At 45.9% G+C, this 14,698-nt stretch overlaps 1 protein-coding gene across 1 annotated transcript in view; it reads left to right on the top strand.

Annotated features, from left to right (window-relative positions):
• CRACR2A (calcium release activated channel regulator 2A) overlaps positions 1–14,698 on the top strand; it is a 131,877-nt gene that overhangs the window by 70,105 nt on the left and 47,074 nt on the right. Inside the window, 1 exon segment of the mRNA XM_055315638.1 lies at positions 11,304–11,394. Within this exon segment, the coding sequence (XP_055171613.1) occupies positions 11,304–11,394 (91 nt within the window).

Raw genomic sequence — 14,698 nt, 5'->3', positions numbered from 1 at the left:
CTCAAGTCTCTTGGCATCTCTGAGCCTTGGTTTTTCTCTCCTTTATAATAAGGGCCTGTATTCTTTTCTGACCCTTCCTACATACACCCCTACTTTCCTCTGACCCCAGTGTTGATCACCCTGAAGAACTACAGATACAGGTAGCATGTTGCAGAGAGGAGTACTCTTTCATCTAAGGAGGGTGAGAGTGGTCACAGCCTGAATGAGCTGGCAGTGACCCAGCTCATAGCCTGGAATCTTCCCTGCAGGGTGCTTCTCTGTGGCCCTGCACTCCCCAAGGGAGAGAGCAATGCTCTTGACTAGTTTCCGAGCTGGTTAGCCCTTGCATTCATCCTAAAGTCGCCTCTTTTAGTGTTTTTGCCCTAATTTAAAGATTAAAAAGTTATTGAGATGAAAGTCAAGGTCATTCTTGGCTGCATGTGCAAAGTTAGCTCAGCCAAAGGTTCTAGCTGTCTGTACCCATCCCCTGTCAATATCCCTGCCAGGTACAGCTGCCCTGGGTCAGCTGATGGGGGCCCACTCCTAGCTGGGCAGCTGTGGTGGGGCTGAGGGTTCCCAGAGCTCTATGGCCCTGTCCCACACCAGGGGTGTTCTCTGGGTACAGAACCAGAGACCTGCGGCTCTAGTGAGCAGAGCACTAAAATAGGAGGCAGGAGAAAACTGAGCTCTTGCGCAGGCACTGCCACTGACCAGCTAGCTGTGTGACCTCAAGTAACTAGCTTTACATCTCTGTGTGTCATTTGCCTTATTGGCAACATGAGAAAATAGGCTTGGTGTTTTTCAAACTTCCTGTGATTGTGACTCGCCAGAAAATATGCATTTGACTTTGTAACCGCCATACACTTAGGTGTGTGTGTAATTGAAAATTTCCTGAAATGGAGTTCACCCTTATTGCATGTGACATACTCTGACATTCTCTTTTATTCTTGTGTCTTCTATTAAAGAAACAAAAACGCTGGTCACTTCCCGCTTCTGGGTTATGACTGGACCAGATGATCAATAAGGGTCCTTGGAGTTCAGTAGTTGGACAAGAAGCTGGAAACCCCGATAGCATCTAGAATATTTAAATGGGAGTCTTGACAAATAACCCAGGGTGAGGTTAAGTGACTCTGAGACACCTTCTAGGAGATGAGTCGGGAAGTTTGGGGCTGTGTGTGGGAGCAGTGTGTCCAGGCATCAGTGGGAGAGGAGGAATGCTCTGGGGAATGGCCCGATTCAGGCTAGAACATCTCCCAGGCTCCTCCATGGGCTGGCTTTCCAGTGTGGAAAACTGGAAACATTTCAACTCCACCTGGAAAATGAGCACCTGTCCCAAACATGGCTGTAGTCATTGGTGCTGTGCACATAGCCTGGAGACACAGTGCATTGTTACTCTTGCCTGCACATAACAAGCACTTATTCTGTGTCCAGGTCTGAGTTGAGCAAATAGAACTCAGAGTCCCCATCTTGGAGGAGTTTATGATCACACTGATAAAGTCAAGCCCTAAAAATTCTGCCATAAAGCCCACCAGAGAATTCCTGTAGCGTTGAAATGCTAGACAGCATTGCCATTGGCAGAAGAGGCTTTTGCTTCCTCCTCCTTTTCCAAACCACACATCATATTTCTTTCTCCCATGGAGCCCAGAGAAAATGAGGCTGATTAGGGGGTGGGGGCCCTGTTCCAGCTCCCCAGGCTGGATCATGCCCCACAGGGTTACTGTTTTGCTGCAGTGAGCAAACCAGGTCCATCCCAGCTTCCACTTCAGGTTCCCTCCAGGTTCTGGGGGGAGGAGGGTGGCAGGGGAGAGGGGTGGAGGAGCCTGCAGCTAGCTTGAGTTCCTGAGACAAGCTCCTGGATAGCTGGTGTCAGGGAGACCAGCCTCGGGGGCCTTCCTTACCTCACTGCCTGGGATTTTTTTTTTTTAAATTTTATTTATTTATTCATGAGAGACACACAGAGAGAGGTAGGGACATAACAGAAGGAGAAGCATGCTCCCTGTGGGGAGCCCCATGTGGGGCTCGATTCCAGGACTCCGGGATCACGCCCTGAACCAAAGGCAAGACACTCAACCACTGAGCCACCCAGGTGCCCTGTCTTGGATTGTTTTGTTTTTGTTGTTTTGTTTTGTTTTTCACTTACATATTGGGAATAGGGGAAAGAGGCCAGTCTGGGAGCATTCAGTCTCCCACCTCCTTGTCCTTTGGAGTGAAGGTTGAGTTGGAATGCTGAGTCCAATGTTGGACTCAGTTGTATTTCCACTGGGGAGTAGCCACAGCCCCATGGGGTGCAGTGGGCACAAGGTCAAATGCAGGAACCTCAGGCTGAAGCCCAGTTCTCCCTCTAAACTTCAGAACCTGGAGGATTCCCTCGGATCTCTCCCTGGAAGTGGAGGCTACCCTGTAATAGAGCTATGCTCCTCCTGTTCACCACACAGAAGATCAGAGAACTTTACATTTAGCATGATGGATACAATGTAGGTTTAGGAAGGACTTCTGGCCATCAGAGTTACAAATTCCTTTGCCATGGAAAGCATCTTCCCAATTACCTTTTCGTGGAAGGAAAAAACAAACCAAGCTTCCGCTCTCCAGGACCTGTAGAGTGATACTGTCTGGAGGCAGCAGTAGATTCAGATATTTTGCCAGAATCACTAGGGGATGCTGAGGTCCCACCCCAGGAAGGCCGGATTCATTTGGTCTAGGGTGGGGACTCGAAGTCTGCATTTATAAACTGTCCTGAGAGATTCTGACTTTTTGAGAGAGAGCACACGCACACTAGTGAGTGCAGGGAGGGGGAGAAGGAGAGTGAGAGAGATGCCCAGTGTGAAGCCCAAAGCAGGGCTCCATCTCACAATCTTGAGATCACATCCTAAGTCAAGATCAAGAGTCAGACGCTTAACCTACTGAACCACCCAGGTGCCCCGGGATTCTGACTTTTGGCCAGAGTTGGCATCTGCCGGATACATGGACCTGGCTGGGTTCTTTACCAGGATCTAACCCTGAGGCTGGGGGTAAGGATGACTTAGGCGGTGTCTGGAGAGTGCTTTGAGCTCTTGGAAGAAAGTGCTTTCTAGATCAAAGACAGGCCATGGGCTGTGCTCTGCCCTGCTCAGTCATCTGTATCTCAGTAACCCGGGAAGCCACCCAGGCTGCCTGCTTCACATCACTGGTGGGCCACACTTGGCCTTGACAAACTCAGAAGGACTCCCCAGGGCCTTGTTGGGATCACTTCCTCATCTGCACAGTCTTTCTTGTGCAACTGAGTCCTCAGGCAGTTTCTTGGGGAGCATGGGGGCCCTTAAATTGCAGCCCCTGCCCAGCCACTATCCAGGCACGTTCTGTCTAGAGTGGTTTCCCAGGGCTCTGGGATGGTGTCTAGACCAGGAGAGAATGTGTCTTACGGCCTGACAGGCAGCCTATCTATGATACCTGCTGCCCTGACATAAGCCTGAGAATTGGGATTCTGTAATATGAAGCTGCAGGGACAAGAGAACCTTTGGGGGAGGAGAGTCATCGTTTCCCAGGCCTGGGTCCTCCCCTGTACTCAGACCCTGGGTATCTGGATGCCCATAGACTTCCTTGCTCTGACTCTCATTTTTTTCACATGCCAAACAAAGAGGTTGGGAATACATGAGCTTTGTAAGCCCAGTCTCTGATGGGGAGGGGAATTCTTCCTCTCTTCATATCTGCCTTTCACCAGACTGTCTGTGCAAATTAGGAGACGTGATCAGACCACTGCCTGTCCAAATGGAAACAGATGAAATCAGGATGATTACGCTCCAAGGCCAGAGGCATGTCTAAGTTCTACCTTGAGTTCAAGCTTCTGTAATTTATCTAACATGTAGAAAAATGCAATTTGTCCAAGGTCAAGACCATACCTTCATTCATGGAAGGAAGAAACTACTTTTTCCTGAAATGATTTCAGCACACCCCTATCTAGAACCTAGAAGGTTGACCAGATAACTTTTTGAGACCCTCTGAAATCTGAATAGATTCTCTTTCTAAGTGAAGGCAAAAAGGAAAGAGGGAACAGGAGGATATTTTGACCAAGCAATACTCTATAGCAGAAAGGCCTTGGCCTGTGTGTCGTTAGCTGGAACCCCACTGGTACTGAGCATTATTGCTTTACTCCAGTGTGGTACCTTAACTCTCCATGTGCAAATCACTTTGTGAAAGTTAATTAATTTTTGCCGTCCCTGTGGGAACCTGGCAGGGTAAGTTATTGCTAACTACATGTCACCTTCCAGTTCCCTGCAAATGAACTGTAAAGGTCTCTCAGAACTAAGCCTTGTATTTACATGAGAATCACTGTATCTCCACCCTTCCTTCCTTCCCACACATCCTATCCTAAATCTCTAATACCACAGACATGCTAATGGTTCTCCTTTACAAAGCAAGCATCTGCTACAGTCGGGCACCCTGAGAGCCATTCTATCCTCTAAGCTGGACCTGGGCTTTTCATCCTGGTTTTCAATAGGACTCATTCTTTTAGATCCGTGACTGCCCTGTGGCATCCTCAGTATATAATTGTTGTTTTTTTCCCTTCACTGTGAACTCTACCATGATCCCCACTCCTCAAGTGGCTTTGTCCACTTCCCTCCAGGTAGGGCTCTGTGATCGCTCACAGAGTTACCATCAGCCAGAGCCAGGAAGGCACGGTGGGGTGGGGGCTACTTCAGGATGTGTGGCTTCTTCCCCTTGTTTTTTTTCCTCCATGACACTTTTTAATATTGGACTTGGTGTTCTTAGATGCTAAAATCCTGGGGTACAGAGCCCATTCCATAAGTCTAAATTATTTTACCCAGAATGTTACTTTACAAAGGGCTTAACCAGTACTTAACGTCGATGGTGATGTTATGGCTCTCTCTTTTTACACTTGGTCTTCTCTCCTGAGCCACCTCTGGTTTTGTCCTTTCTGGAGTCTTCTGTTTCCTATGTTTCCCATTTTCACACATGTCTGCTGCTGCAGGATTCCCCTTCAGTTTCTACTTGCCCCTTGGCTGACATCTGAAGGAATGTCACTGAGAACATGTGACTTGTCCAAGGCCACAAAGCTTGTAAATGTCGGAATCAAGATTTGAACCAAGGCCTTTTTACTCTGGGTCTAATGAATTCTAAGCCAACCATAGCTGTCAGCAGGTTATAACCTAGACTACACTGGAATATGCTAGAGGCACTATCTAGACATTATACTGAAAGAGCAAGAAAGTGAGGATAAATGCTGGTGTTCATGACTACTCTGCTGCTTCCTTCCTACATTTGCAGGGGAATAATTAAAGACTGCCCTGGGTTGTGTGGGAGTGTTTTGAGAATGCCTAATAGAAGATAGGTTGAATATTTATGCCCACATGGTATTAATAGTTCAGAGAGCTCTATTACAGATTGCTGCCCTTGTTTTTTCAATATTTTTACCAATGACATGAACAAAGGGAGATAAGGAAGAATATTTTGTAGTAATTGAAAAAGTTCCATCCATAAGGAAGATAAAACATAAATAAATTTTTAGGCCTTAGATAATATAGCAGCATAATAGATAAGGCAAAAACTTTTAGAAAAACAAAGAAAATTTGATGAAAACAAGACTTTAGAAGATTTTAACAAACATCTAGGATTTGATACATTAGTCAGGCAAAAAGTACAATAAATATATAAAATATTTAAAACTATCAACCAACAAGCTTAATTTAAGAGATAAATATACAGTCGTGTGCCCCACAATAGAATACACATTCTTCGCATGAAAGTAATGCAAAACTGATAATGTTTTTGACTACACAGGAAAAGTTCATAGATTTTAAGAAGTAGATACCTTATATATATATATACATATATCTATATATATATATATATTTACTAATACAATAAACTAGAAACCAGTAGTTTTTATATATTAAAAACATTCCTTAGGGGTGCATGGGTGGCTCAGTTGGTTAAGTGTCTGACTTCAACTCAGGTCATGATCTGAGGGTTCTGGGATTGAGCCTTGTATCAGGCTCTATGCTCAGCAAGGTGTCTGTTTCTCTCTCTATCCCTCCTTCTGCTCGTGCTCTCTCTCTCAAATAAATAAATAAAATCTTAAAAAAATAAAAATGAAGACATTCTTCCAAACACCTTCAGATGAATTAAATCATCGAAACCAATAAATCAACATAATACATTATTTACTTTACATTATGATTGAAAATTTAAAATACCAACGAAGCTTGGAAGGTCATTGAATACACTGGATGACCAACTGGGATCCATTAAGATAATGTCAGGTTGGAAAGATGGACTGAATCTAGCGGAATTGCGTCCGAGATCTTGTTCTGATGTCCAAAAAGTCAATGACAGAGGCACAAGGTGGAAGAGATATGATTTAGTAGCACCATCTTTAAAGGAAAAACAATTACACAGACATAAGATTTAGAGGTTTTACTTGACAAATGGGTTCGGCATTCGTCAACTGTGGTGTGGCTGCCAAGAAAAGTTAATGTGATTTTAGGCTGCATGAATAGATATGCAGTATCTAGAACAAGAGGCATAGTCCAGCTGTAAGCTGTGCTAATCAGACTTCACACCCTGGGCATTCAGTCTGGGGCTCCATGGCTGGAGGAAACTAAATCAGGGCATATTCAGAGAAAAGTAAAGAGAAAGGTAAAAGGACACACAAAAAAATAAAAATAAAAAATCTGTGTGAGACATGGTTGGAGGAAGTGGAGAGGCATGGCATAAACCCAAGGCAACTCCTTGAAGTCTTAATGCTGTTTTCAAATATATAAAAGGTTTTTATGCAGAGCTGGGATAAGGTCATAGAAAGATATATTTCTGTGATCCAGAATATTCCAAAGATGAAAGAGCTGTTTAGAGATCCAGCCAAGTTTCCTATCACTAGAGGTGTTCTAACCTAGTTTGGATAAATATGTGGCAGGGACATTGTGGCAAGGGTTTTAGCACTGGGAAAATAGGTGGTTGGATCAGATAGACCTTCCAACCTTGAAATTCTTCAGTTCCTCTGTAATCTGGTATTCCCCCAGTATGTTCCTTCCATGGGCTATTGAGTTAGGTATCCAAAGACTTACATTCTTTTGTACAGATTTTCAGCATTCACATTTTGGGCATTGACTCTGTGGATGACAAAAATGTCTGGGTGTCCTAACCTAGTTGAGACAGCATAAGCCCAGACGAGACAGTTTTTCAGGATTTTTTTTTTTTTTAGATTTTATTTATTCATGAGAAACACAGAAAGAGAGAGGCAGAGACATAGGCAGAAGGAGAAGCAGGCTCCCCACAGGAAGCCCAATGTGGGATTCGATCCTGGGACCCCAGGATCACACCCTGAGCTGAAGGCAGACTCTCAATTACTGAGCCACCCAGGTGTCCCAATTTTTCAGGATTTTGAAAGTAAATATTCAGTTAAAGACATTTGATGTTAAAAGAGTTCAGAGAAGGGGTCAGTGAGGAATCCGATAGGTCGCGAAATCCACACAGAGAAGACGAAAAAGTATATGTGTGCATCAGGCGATATGAGTGGTTTTAGAAATTGTGGTAACACCGATATATATGCTAAGCAAACATCATCGGTTGCTTCTTTCCTTTGGTGGAAGAATATGGTGTGCCTGCTGACACACCGCACGCCACATGTGCAGACCTTTTCAGTGTCTCTCACCATTACCGTCCTCACCACCGCTGCAGAGCTCCCCACAGGCACAGGCTTCTGGCTCTGCAGGTCCAGCTTACACACAGCCTGCGTGTCTAACAGATTGATATGACAGAAACTTTATTGGTAAAGCTTTCTGTTCTGCATCTTCCTGATTGCCTCTTACCTATGCCAAACCCAGCAACACTTACCCTTGAAACTTAGACCTTCCTCCCCTTTGGGAACAATGGCTCTTGCCCTCCACAGCCCATGACAATAATTACAATAATAAATAATCCCCTACATTTATTTAGGGCTTTGCAGTTCCAAATGCCTTTCATGCGCTCTCTCTTGTTTGTCATGCCAGTGCTGGGCCAAGGGAGGACAATCCGGGCAGATGCTACTCTGGGATGTAAGGAGGTCAGAGTGCTCAAGGTCACGCTGAGGATATGAACTGATTTCGGGTTCAGAATTAGATATTAAGATCCCTGAGCTGGTTTAGTGGTGTGAATGATGTGAACAGCACCAAGATGCTCCCCATTCCTGGGGCTCATGTGTCTGACTAAGGCTGGTTATGAGTCATTCAGTCCTATAGGATTCATCCTCAGAAGACTTTCAGGCCTGGCCAACCCCCTAGGATGCCAGCTTTATTCAAAAGAATTTCCAGAGGTTTGGTTCCATAGATGGGTCTGGTTAGATTGGACCCAGGCTCATTGATGCCTACCTGGAACCCCAGGCTTTCTTTGCAATGGACTCAGCCTTTGTTAATGAGGGCTAGAAGTAGGCACCATTCAGAGGCTCCATTGGCCTTCCCCCTATTTGGTTTTTTAGCATTCTGAAAATTACTTACTTTATGACAAGCAAACTGACATGTGAGCATAAAAACCAAAGTTTATTAATTTAATCCAATAAAACTTAGAGCAAAGTTAATATAATGCATTTAATGATGGTATAGAATTGATGCCCTGTATGGTTATTAAGCACAAGTGGTAAACAGTTTATATGGATGACTGTAATTAGTATTGCTTTATCAGAGCAAATCAATTTTTAAGTTTCTCTCATCTCACTTTATTAGTTCTTCAGTATTTATGTAGCTGGAATCACTATCTAAAGTTGTCCTTGATACCATTTGCCATCTAGCACCTGAATTTCTTTGAACATAGAGAGATAATTCCAGGGACCAAGAGAAGACTTTCTTTCTGAAAGTCCCTTCAAAAAGCATTATTTCTGTCCTTGAGGTGTTCCTATTCAATAACAGGTACCTCTGATCCTTATTTTTCTCCAAGATTTTCTTTCTTTCTTTCTTTTTAATTTATTTATTTAACAGAGAGAGAGAGAGCCAGAGAGCACAAGCAGAGGGAACAGCAGAGGGAGAGGGAGAAGCAGGCTCTCTGCACAGAGAGCCTGATGAGATGCAGGGCTTGATCCCAGAACCCTGAGATATGAAAGCAGACGCTTAACTGACTGAGCCACCTAGGCACTCCTCTCCAAGATTTTCTTATACTTGTTATGGACAAGCAAAAGTAACAATCTAAAACATTTCTCATTGAGCAAGAAGAGATTTCTTACTCTTAGCCAACAAGACAGTTCCTACACCCAGGATGGTAGTAAACACAGGGCTCCAGCTCACAGAAGTTACCTTTTCTATTACTCAGCCATTAGAAATGACAAATACCCACCATTTGCTTCAACGTGGATGGACCTGGAGGGTATTATGCTGAGTGAAGTAAGTCAATCAGAGAAGGACAAACATTATATGTTCTCATTCATTTGGGGAATGTAAATAATAGTGAAAGGGAATATAAGGGAAGGGAGAATAAATGTGTGGGAAATATCAGAAAGGGAGACAGAACATAAAGACTCCTAACTCTGGGAAACGAACTAGGGGTGGTGGAAGGGGAGGAGGGCGGGGGGTGGAGGTGAATGGGTGACGGGCACTGAGGGGGGCACTTGATGGGATGAGCACTGGGTGTCATTCTGTATGTTGGTAAATTGAACACCAATAAAAAATAAATTTATTATAAAAAAAAACACCGATTTCTGGAAAAAAAAAAAAAGAAGTTACCTTTTGCTGAGTGCATCCTGAGGCCATTGCCATACTAACTCAAAGGGTTTCTGGCTTTGAGGGTATAGCCAAGAGAGGGAACCTAGAGGCTTCTGCTCTGATATGAATGACCTTGGCCTTGAAATCTCATACCAGTGCCTTGTCTCGGTCAGTTTTGTGGTTTCTACAGAACAGGCCGGATGCCAGTCAAAAAAGGCTCCTTAGTCATGCTCAGTCTGCATGTGTGCCGGTATTAATAAGTGAGGAAGGAACATACTCAGGCAGCAGGGAAGGCCTGGCACTGGACTGGAGTTCTGAGTGGACATTAGGGAGGTGGTAGTTAAAACAATGAAGGACTCAGAGGAATAAACACATTGCTATCCTAAGGTTTTGTTCAGAAATCTCCCCAGTACCTCTTAGAACTGAAAATCAGAGCCATTTCCTTAATTATTAAACTCTCCTTACTTGAATAAAGGGCAGAGAGGGCTTGCCACCATTTGAGTTTAGAATGGTAAGTGCCAAATTTTACAGTATGCATGTGTTCAAAACAGACCTTGAGGGCCAAGACATCAGCCTGCTCCTGAGCCGAGATTCCACTTAGCAGGTGAGAAAGAAAACCAGGAGGGACTGAGCCAGAGAGAACCTAACTGCAGGTTGGAGAAGAGGTATAACAGTGCAGTGTCCAGGGAATGGGAATGCTTTGGCTGGATAACTTCCATTTCAGTTCAAATGCTCAGCCTTCAGGTTTGAATCTGGAGGTGATGAGGACCACCATGAGGGGGAGGCATTCAAAGGTGAATCTATCTTGGGAGAGAAAGAGGAACAATGCCAGAGAGGACCTATAAACCTTGTTCCCATAGCCATATTTGTCTTGGTCTCTATATAGGAGCAGAGTACCCAGGTATTTACTTCTTGTCCTGTGGGTCTCTTCAGTGTAGGGAGAAGATGCTGGAAGGGTGGATGAGGACGTCTCATTATCACTACCCACCTTTAACCAGCCTGCCCCTTCTCATGCCATCTGCCTGGGGCCATGGGCCTGAGATGGCATGAGCACTGAACATCTGTTCAGTGGCCCCTCCTTCCTTTGTAGGGTGCATAGTGGCAGTGGTTGTCATTGTCACAGAATCTTGAGATCTTCCGAGAAATGTGGATCACACAAACTTAAGCATACAATTGTGGCAGAAGCCCTCTACAGTGTAGTTCAGGGAGTGCTGAGGTAGCCAGGCATCCGAAGTTGGAAGGGGACCAAACAAGAACCCAAACCAAGAACCCAAAAATAAGCCTGCACAACACAACTTTATGCTGACTCAGGTGTAGGGAGCAGCGGCCAATAGGGAGATCCGTCTAACAGCTGCCAGGGGGCTTGCTGTTGACATAAAGCAGGGCTAAGGAAGATGGAGCCAGGGAGGCCTCACTGAGAAGTGTGTGGGTCAGCTAGAAATGATGGCCTCCTCATCTAGGAGGAGGAGAAGGTGCTGCTAGGTCTGTGTGGTCAGCTAACCCTAAGGAACTGATCCCGCAGCTTCAGCTGACCTGACCTACACAGTCACCCCCACCATCCCAAGCTCCTGACTGAGTTCTGGTGCCCAGGCTCCAGGACTTGTGCTCTGGGATGAAGCACGTCTTTGTCGACCTCATCAGACTCTCCTTCTGCCACTTTTGCAGGAAAATTGCTGCTTATGATGAAGAAATCCAGCATCTCTAAGAGGAAATGGAACAGCAGATAAAACATGAGAAGGAACAGTTTCTCCTGAAAGTAAGAGTCATCCACACTAGGGCTTGGCCCCGGGGGCCCAGCAGAATGATCACCTGCTCTGACCCCCTCCCCAGTTTAAGATCGCAGCACCCCTACCCATTGCACTGTGGGTTCCCTGTTTCTTTGCTTTATTTAGATTTTTCACGGCATCTGTCACCTTCAAATGTGGCAGTTAATTTCCTTGCTTATTTTTGTTGGTTGGGATCTGTCTCCTCCTAACAGGAAAGCTCTGCAAGAGCAGGGATCTTCACTTGCTCATGTGTCCACAGCACCTCAGCCATACTTGAATAGTAGGCACTCAACGAACACATGTTGAATCACTGAATGAATGAACAAGGGACAAAAGAATGAGCTAATAAATAAATGAAAGGATGAGGGTCCATGCATTGCCCCTTACAGCAGCTTCTAGCCTGGGTCACATTGGCTGATCCCCACACCTAGATGGCAGGCCCGCCTGAATGCAGTTCATTCCGCTGGGCACCATCTCCCAGAGCAACTCCCAGCAACTCCCCTCAGGACACCATCATTAGAGCCTATGCTTCCGGTCCTTTCCCTTAGACACCTAGAAAATGTAATGCCCAAGACAGGTCAAATTACCCCCTTCTCAGACACTGTGGGAGAACATTTAAAACTTACATCCCCTCGTCCTAGTCTGAGCCTCCTATTAAGCCCTGCTATTTGTGTTGGGAGGTCAAGATTGGCAAAATTCTCTTTTTTTTTTCAAGCTAAGCAGGGTCCTCTTGGGAACATATTTATGAAACAAAGCTACAGGAAACTCTCTCTTATCCATTTTTGGATTATCCCCCGGTGGGGTCTCAATAGAAAAGTCTTTGATCTTAAATGGTAGCCTCTTCCCTTAGTTCAGGCTGCTGTTAAAACAATGCCATAAAATGGAGTTTTATGAACAACAAACATTTATTTCTCACAGTTCTGGAGGCCAGAAGCCCAAAACCGGGGCCCCCATGGTGGTCAGGTTCTGGTGAGAGCCCACTTTCTGGTTTTGGCTGTGGCCTTCTCCTTGTGTCCTCATGTGGCAGAGGGGGCAGCCAGGTGCCTGGGGGGTCTCTTTCATAAGGGCACCAATCCCACTCATGCAGGCTCTGTCTTCATGACCTACTCACCTCCCAAAAGCCCTACCTCCTGGGGACACCACCTAGGGGATAAGTTTTAGCATATTACTTATGAGGATACAACATAGAGACCATGTCGTCCCCTGCCTCTCAGAACCATACCTGGAAAAAAAAAAAAAAAAAGAACCATACCTGGGCTATGGTCACAACCCCATCCCTCCTCCTTAATGCAGGTTGTTTTGAATTGATTTTTAATTTTATGCTGGCTGGATTACCCACACCAAGGCTCTATTTATTATCTATCACAAATGTCATTCAAACTGAAGTGGAGGGCAGCCCAGGTGGCTCAGCACTTTAGCGCCACCCTCAGCCCAGGGTATGACCCTGGAGACCTGGGATCAAGTCCCACATGGGGCTCCCTGCATGGAGCCTGCTTCTCCCTCTGCCTGTGTCTCTGCCTCTCTCTCTGTGTGTGTCTCTCATGAATAAATAAATAAAATCTTAAAAACGAAAAAACTGAAGTGGAGTCAGAATGCTTTCCAGAAAAAGCCAGTCATATTCTCCAATGAGACCCCTCTGAAGGCTTGTCAGTATTTCCAGACCTCACCCCCCACCACTTATTCTTTTTTGGAGCTTTAGAACATTCAGCCTGTCCCGGACCTTTGACGTAGTTGGATGAGTATCAGGCAGACAGAACTCAAACACTTGTCACCTAGTGGACCCTAAAATAGTTTTCTGAGAACAGCAGACTTTTTCCTCCCTGCAGTAGGGGAGCCCCTCCCTTTATCCCAAATGATCTACTGCTGGGCCATGACTACAGGTCAAAGTCCTGCTAAAGAAAGAAGCATGCTACCAGAAGTGAAAGGTGGGCCAAGGCCTGGGAACTGGGAATGGGATGAGGTCAGAGGAAAACCTTCAGAGACACATTAGGATCATGCCAGGTGATAGAACCATGCTTCTGTATCCCTGCACCCACTCTCTGCTCCCTCCTTCCCCTTCTTAGTACCCCATGCCTTTCAGGCCTGGTGCCTAGATTTACACTTTTTGCATAAACATGGAAACCATTAAGATGTGTTTGGCTTTGCAAACACCAGCTTTTGCCTGACCACAGCGTGAGGACAGTAGTATTACAGTTTCTTTTTTCTTTTTTTTTTCTAAGATTTTTATTTATTCATGAGAGAGACATAGGCAGAAGGAGAAGCTGGCTCCCCACAGTGAACCTGATGCGGGACTAGATCCCAGGACCGCAGGATCATAACCTGAGCCAAAGGCAGACACTCAACTGCTGAGCCACCCACGGGTCCTGGTGTTACAGTTTATGGCAACATGGGAGGGGCTGGCCCTTCTGGCCAGTGCTTGGATCCTGGTGCTACAAGTAGCAGTTTGACCATGAGGGAAATACCTATTGCTTGCATGCTCCAGCTCCAGGATAATAGATGCCCTGGACAGTCTGTGCCACCAAGGGAAATAAGACACTCTGCAGGCCCATTGAGGGGATGGCAGCATGGCACTGGAATTCTGGAACTCCCCATCCCCAGCACCGTGCATGGGACACCTACTCTGTGTGCGATGACCAAGCTGAGTGAAGCTCGGCCCCTGGTCAAAGTGTGGAGAGCAGGAGCTGCCTGGTCAAGTCCTGCCTCTGTCCACTGCATGTGGTTGACATGAGGACAATCACAGGCTTTGCCTGAGCTCTATTTACCTGCCAGAGAACGGGCTGAGGAACCAGGTAGTGTCTACAGGTGATGAGCCCCGGAACTAATCCTGAGCCAAAGGCCTGTACCCTGGGAGTGGTTGCATGCCCTCCTGCCCCCCGGGGCGCTGTCATGCCCATCCCCATAGCCCCTGTAGCATGCAGCATCCCACAGCTGGGCATTCCTCCTGAGCAGGCGGAACCCCGGGGCTCCTGCAGTGAGCTATATGGACATTGTAATGGTTTCTCCTCTTCCTGTATGTTTTGCACCTCCTCTCTGCCTTCAGGAGAGTGGCGAGCTGCAGGTGGCCTGCATATTTTTGTTTTTATCCTGTGAACAAAGAAATAATGATAGATGAGTGAAGTAAGTCAACTGGGTAAGGCCACGGCTGGAACCCCAGTCTCCTGATGCCCAGCGGAGGGACCCGGCTCCGACTCCGACTCCGTGACCAGACAATCCACATAGTTTTCTCTTTACCCCATGCTGAGCTCCTCACATGGAGTTCTCTGCTCAGAGCAGGAGGGGATGGGCTGTTGTTGA

Source organism: Nyctereutes procyonoides, unplaced genomic scaffold (genome assembly GCF_905146905.1).
Source record: "Nyctereutes procyonoides isolate TBG_1078 unplaced genomic scaffold, NYPRO_anot_genome, whole genome shotgun sequence".
NCBI lineage: Eukaryota > Metazoa > Chordata > Mammalia > Carnivora > Canidae > Nyctereutes > Nyctereutes procyonoides.
The sequence above is the reverse complement of the archived record's forward strand: the minus strand, read 5'-3'. Positions and strand labels throughout refer to the sequence as shown.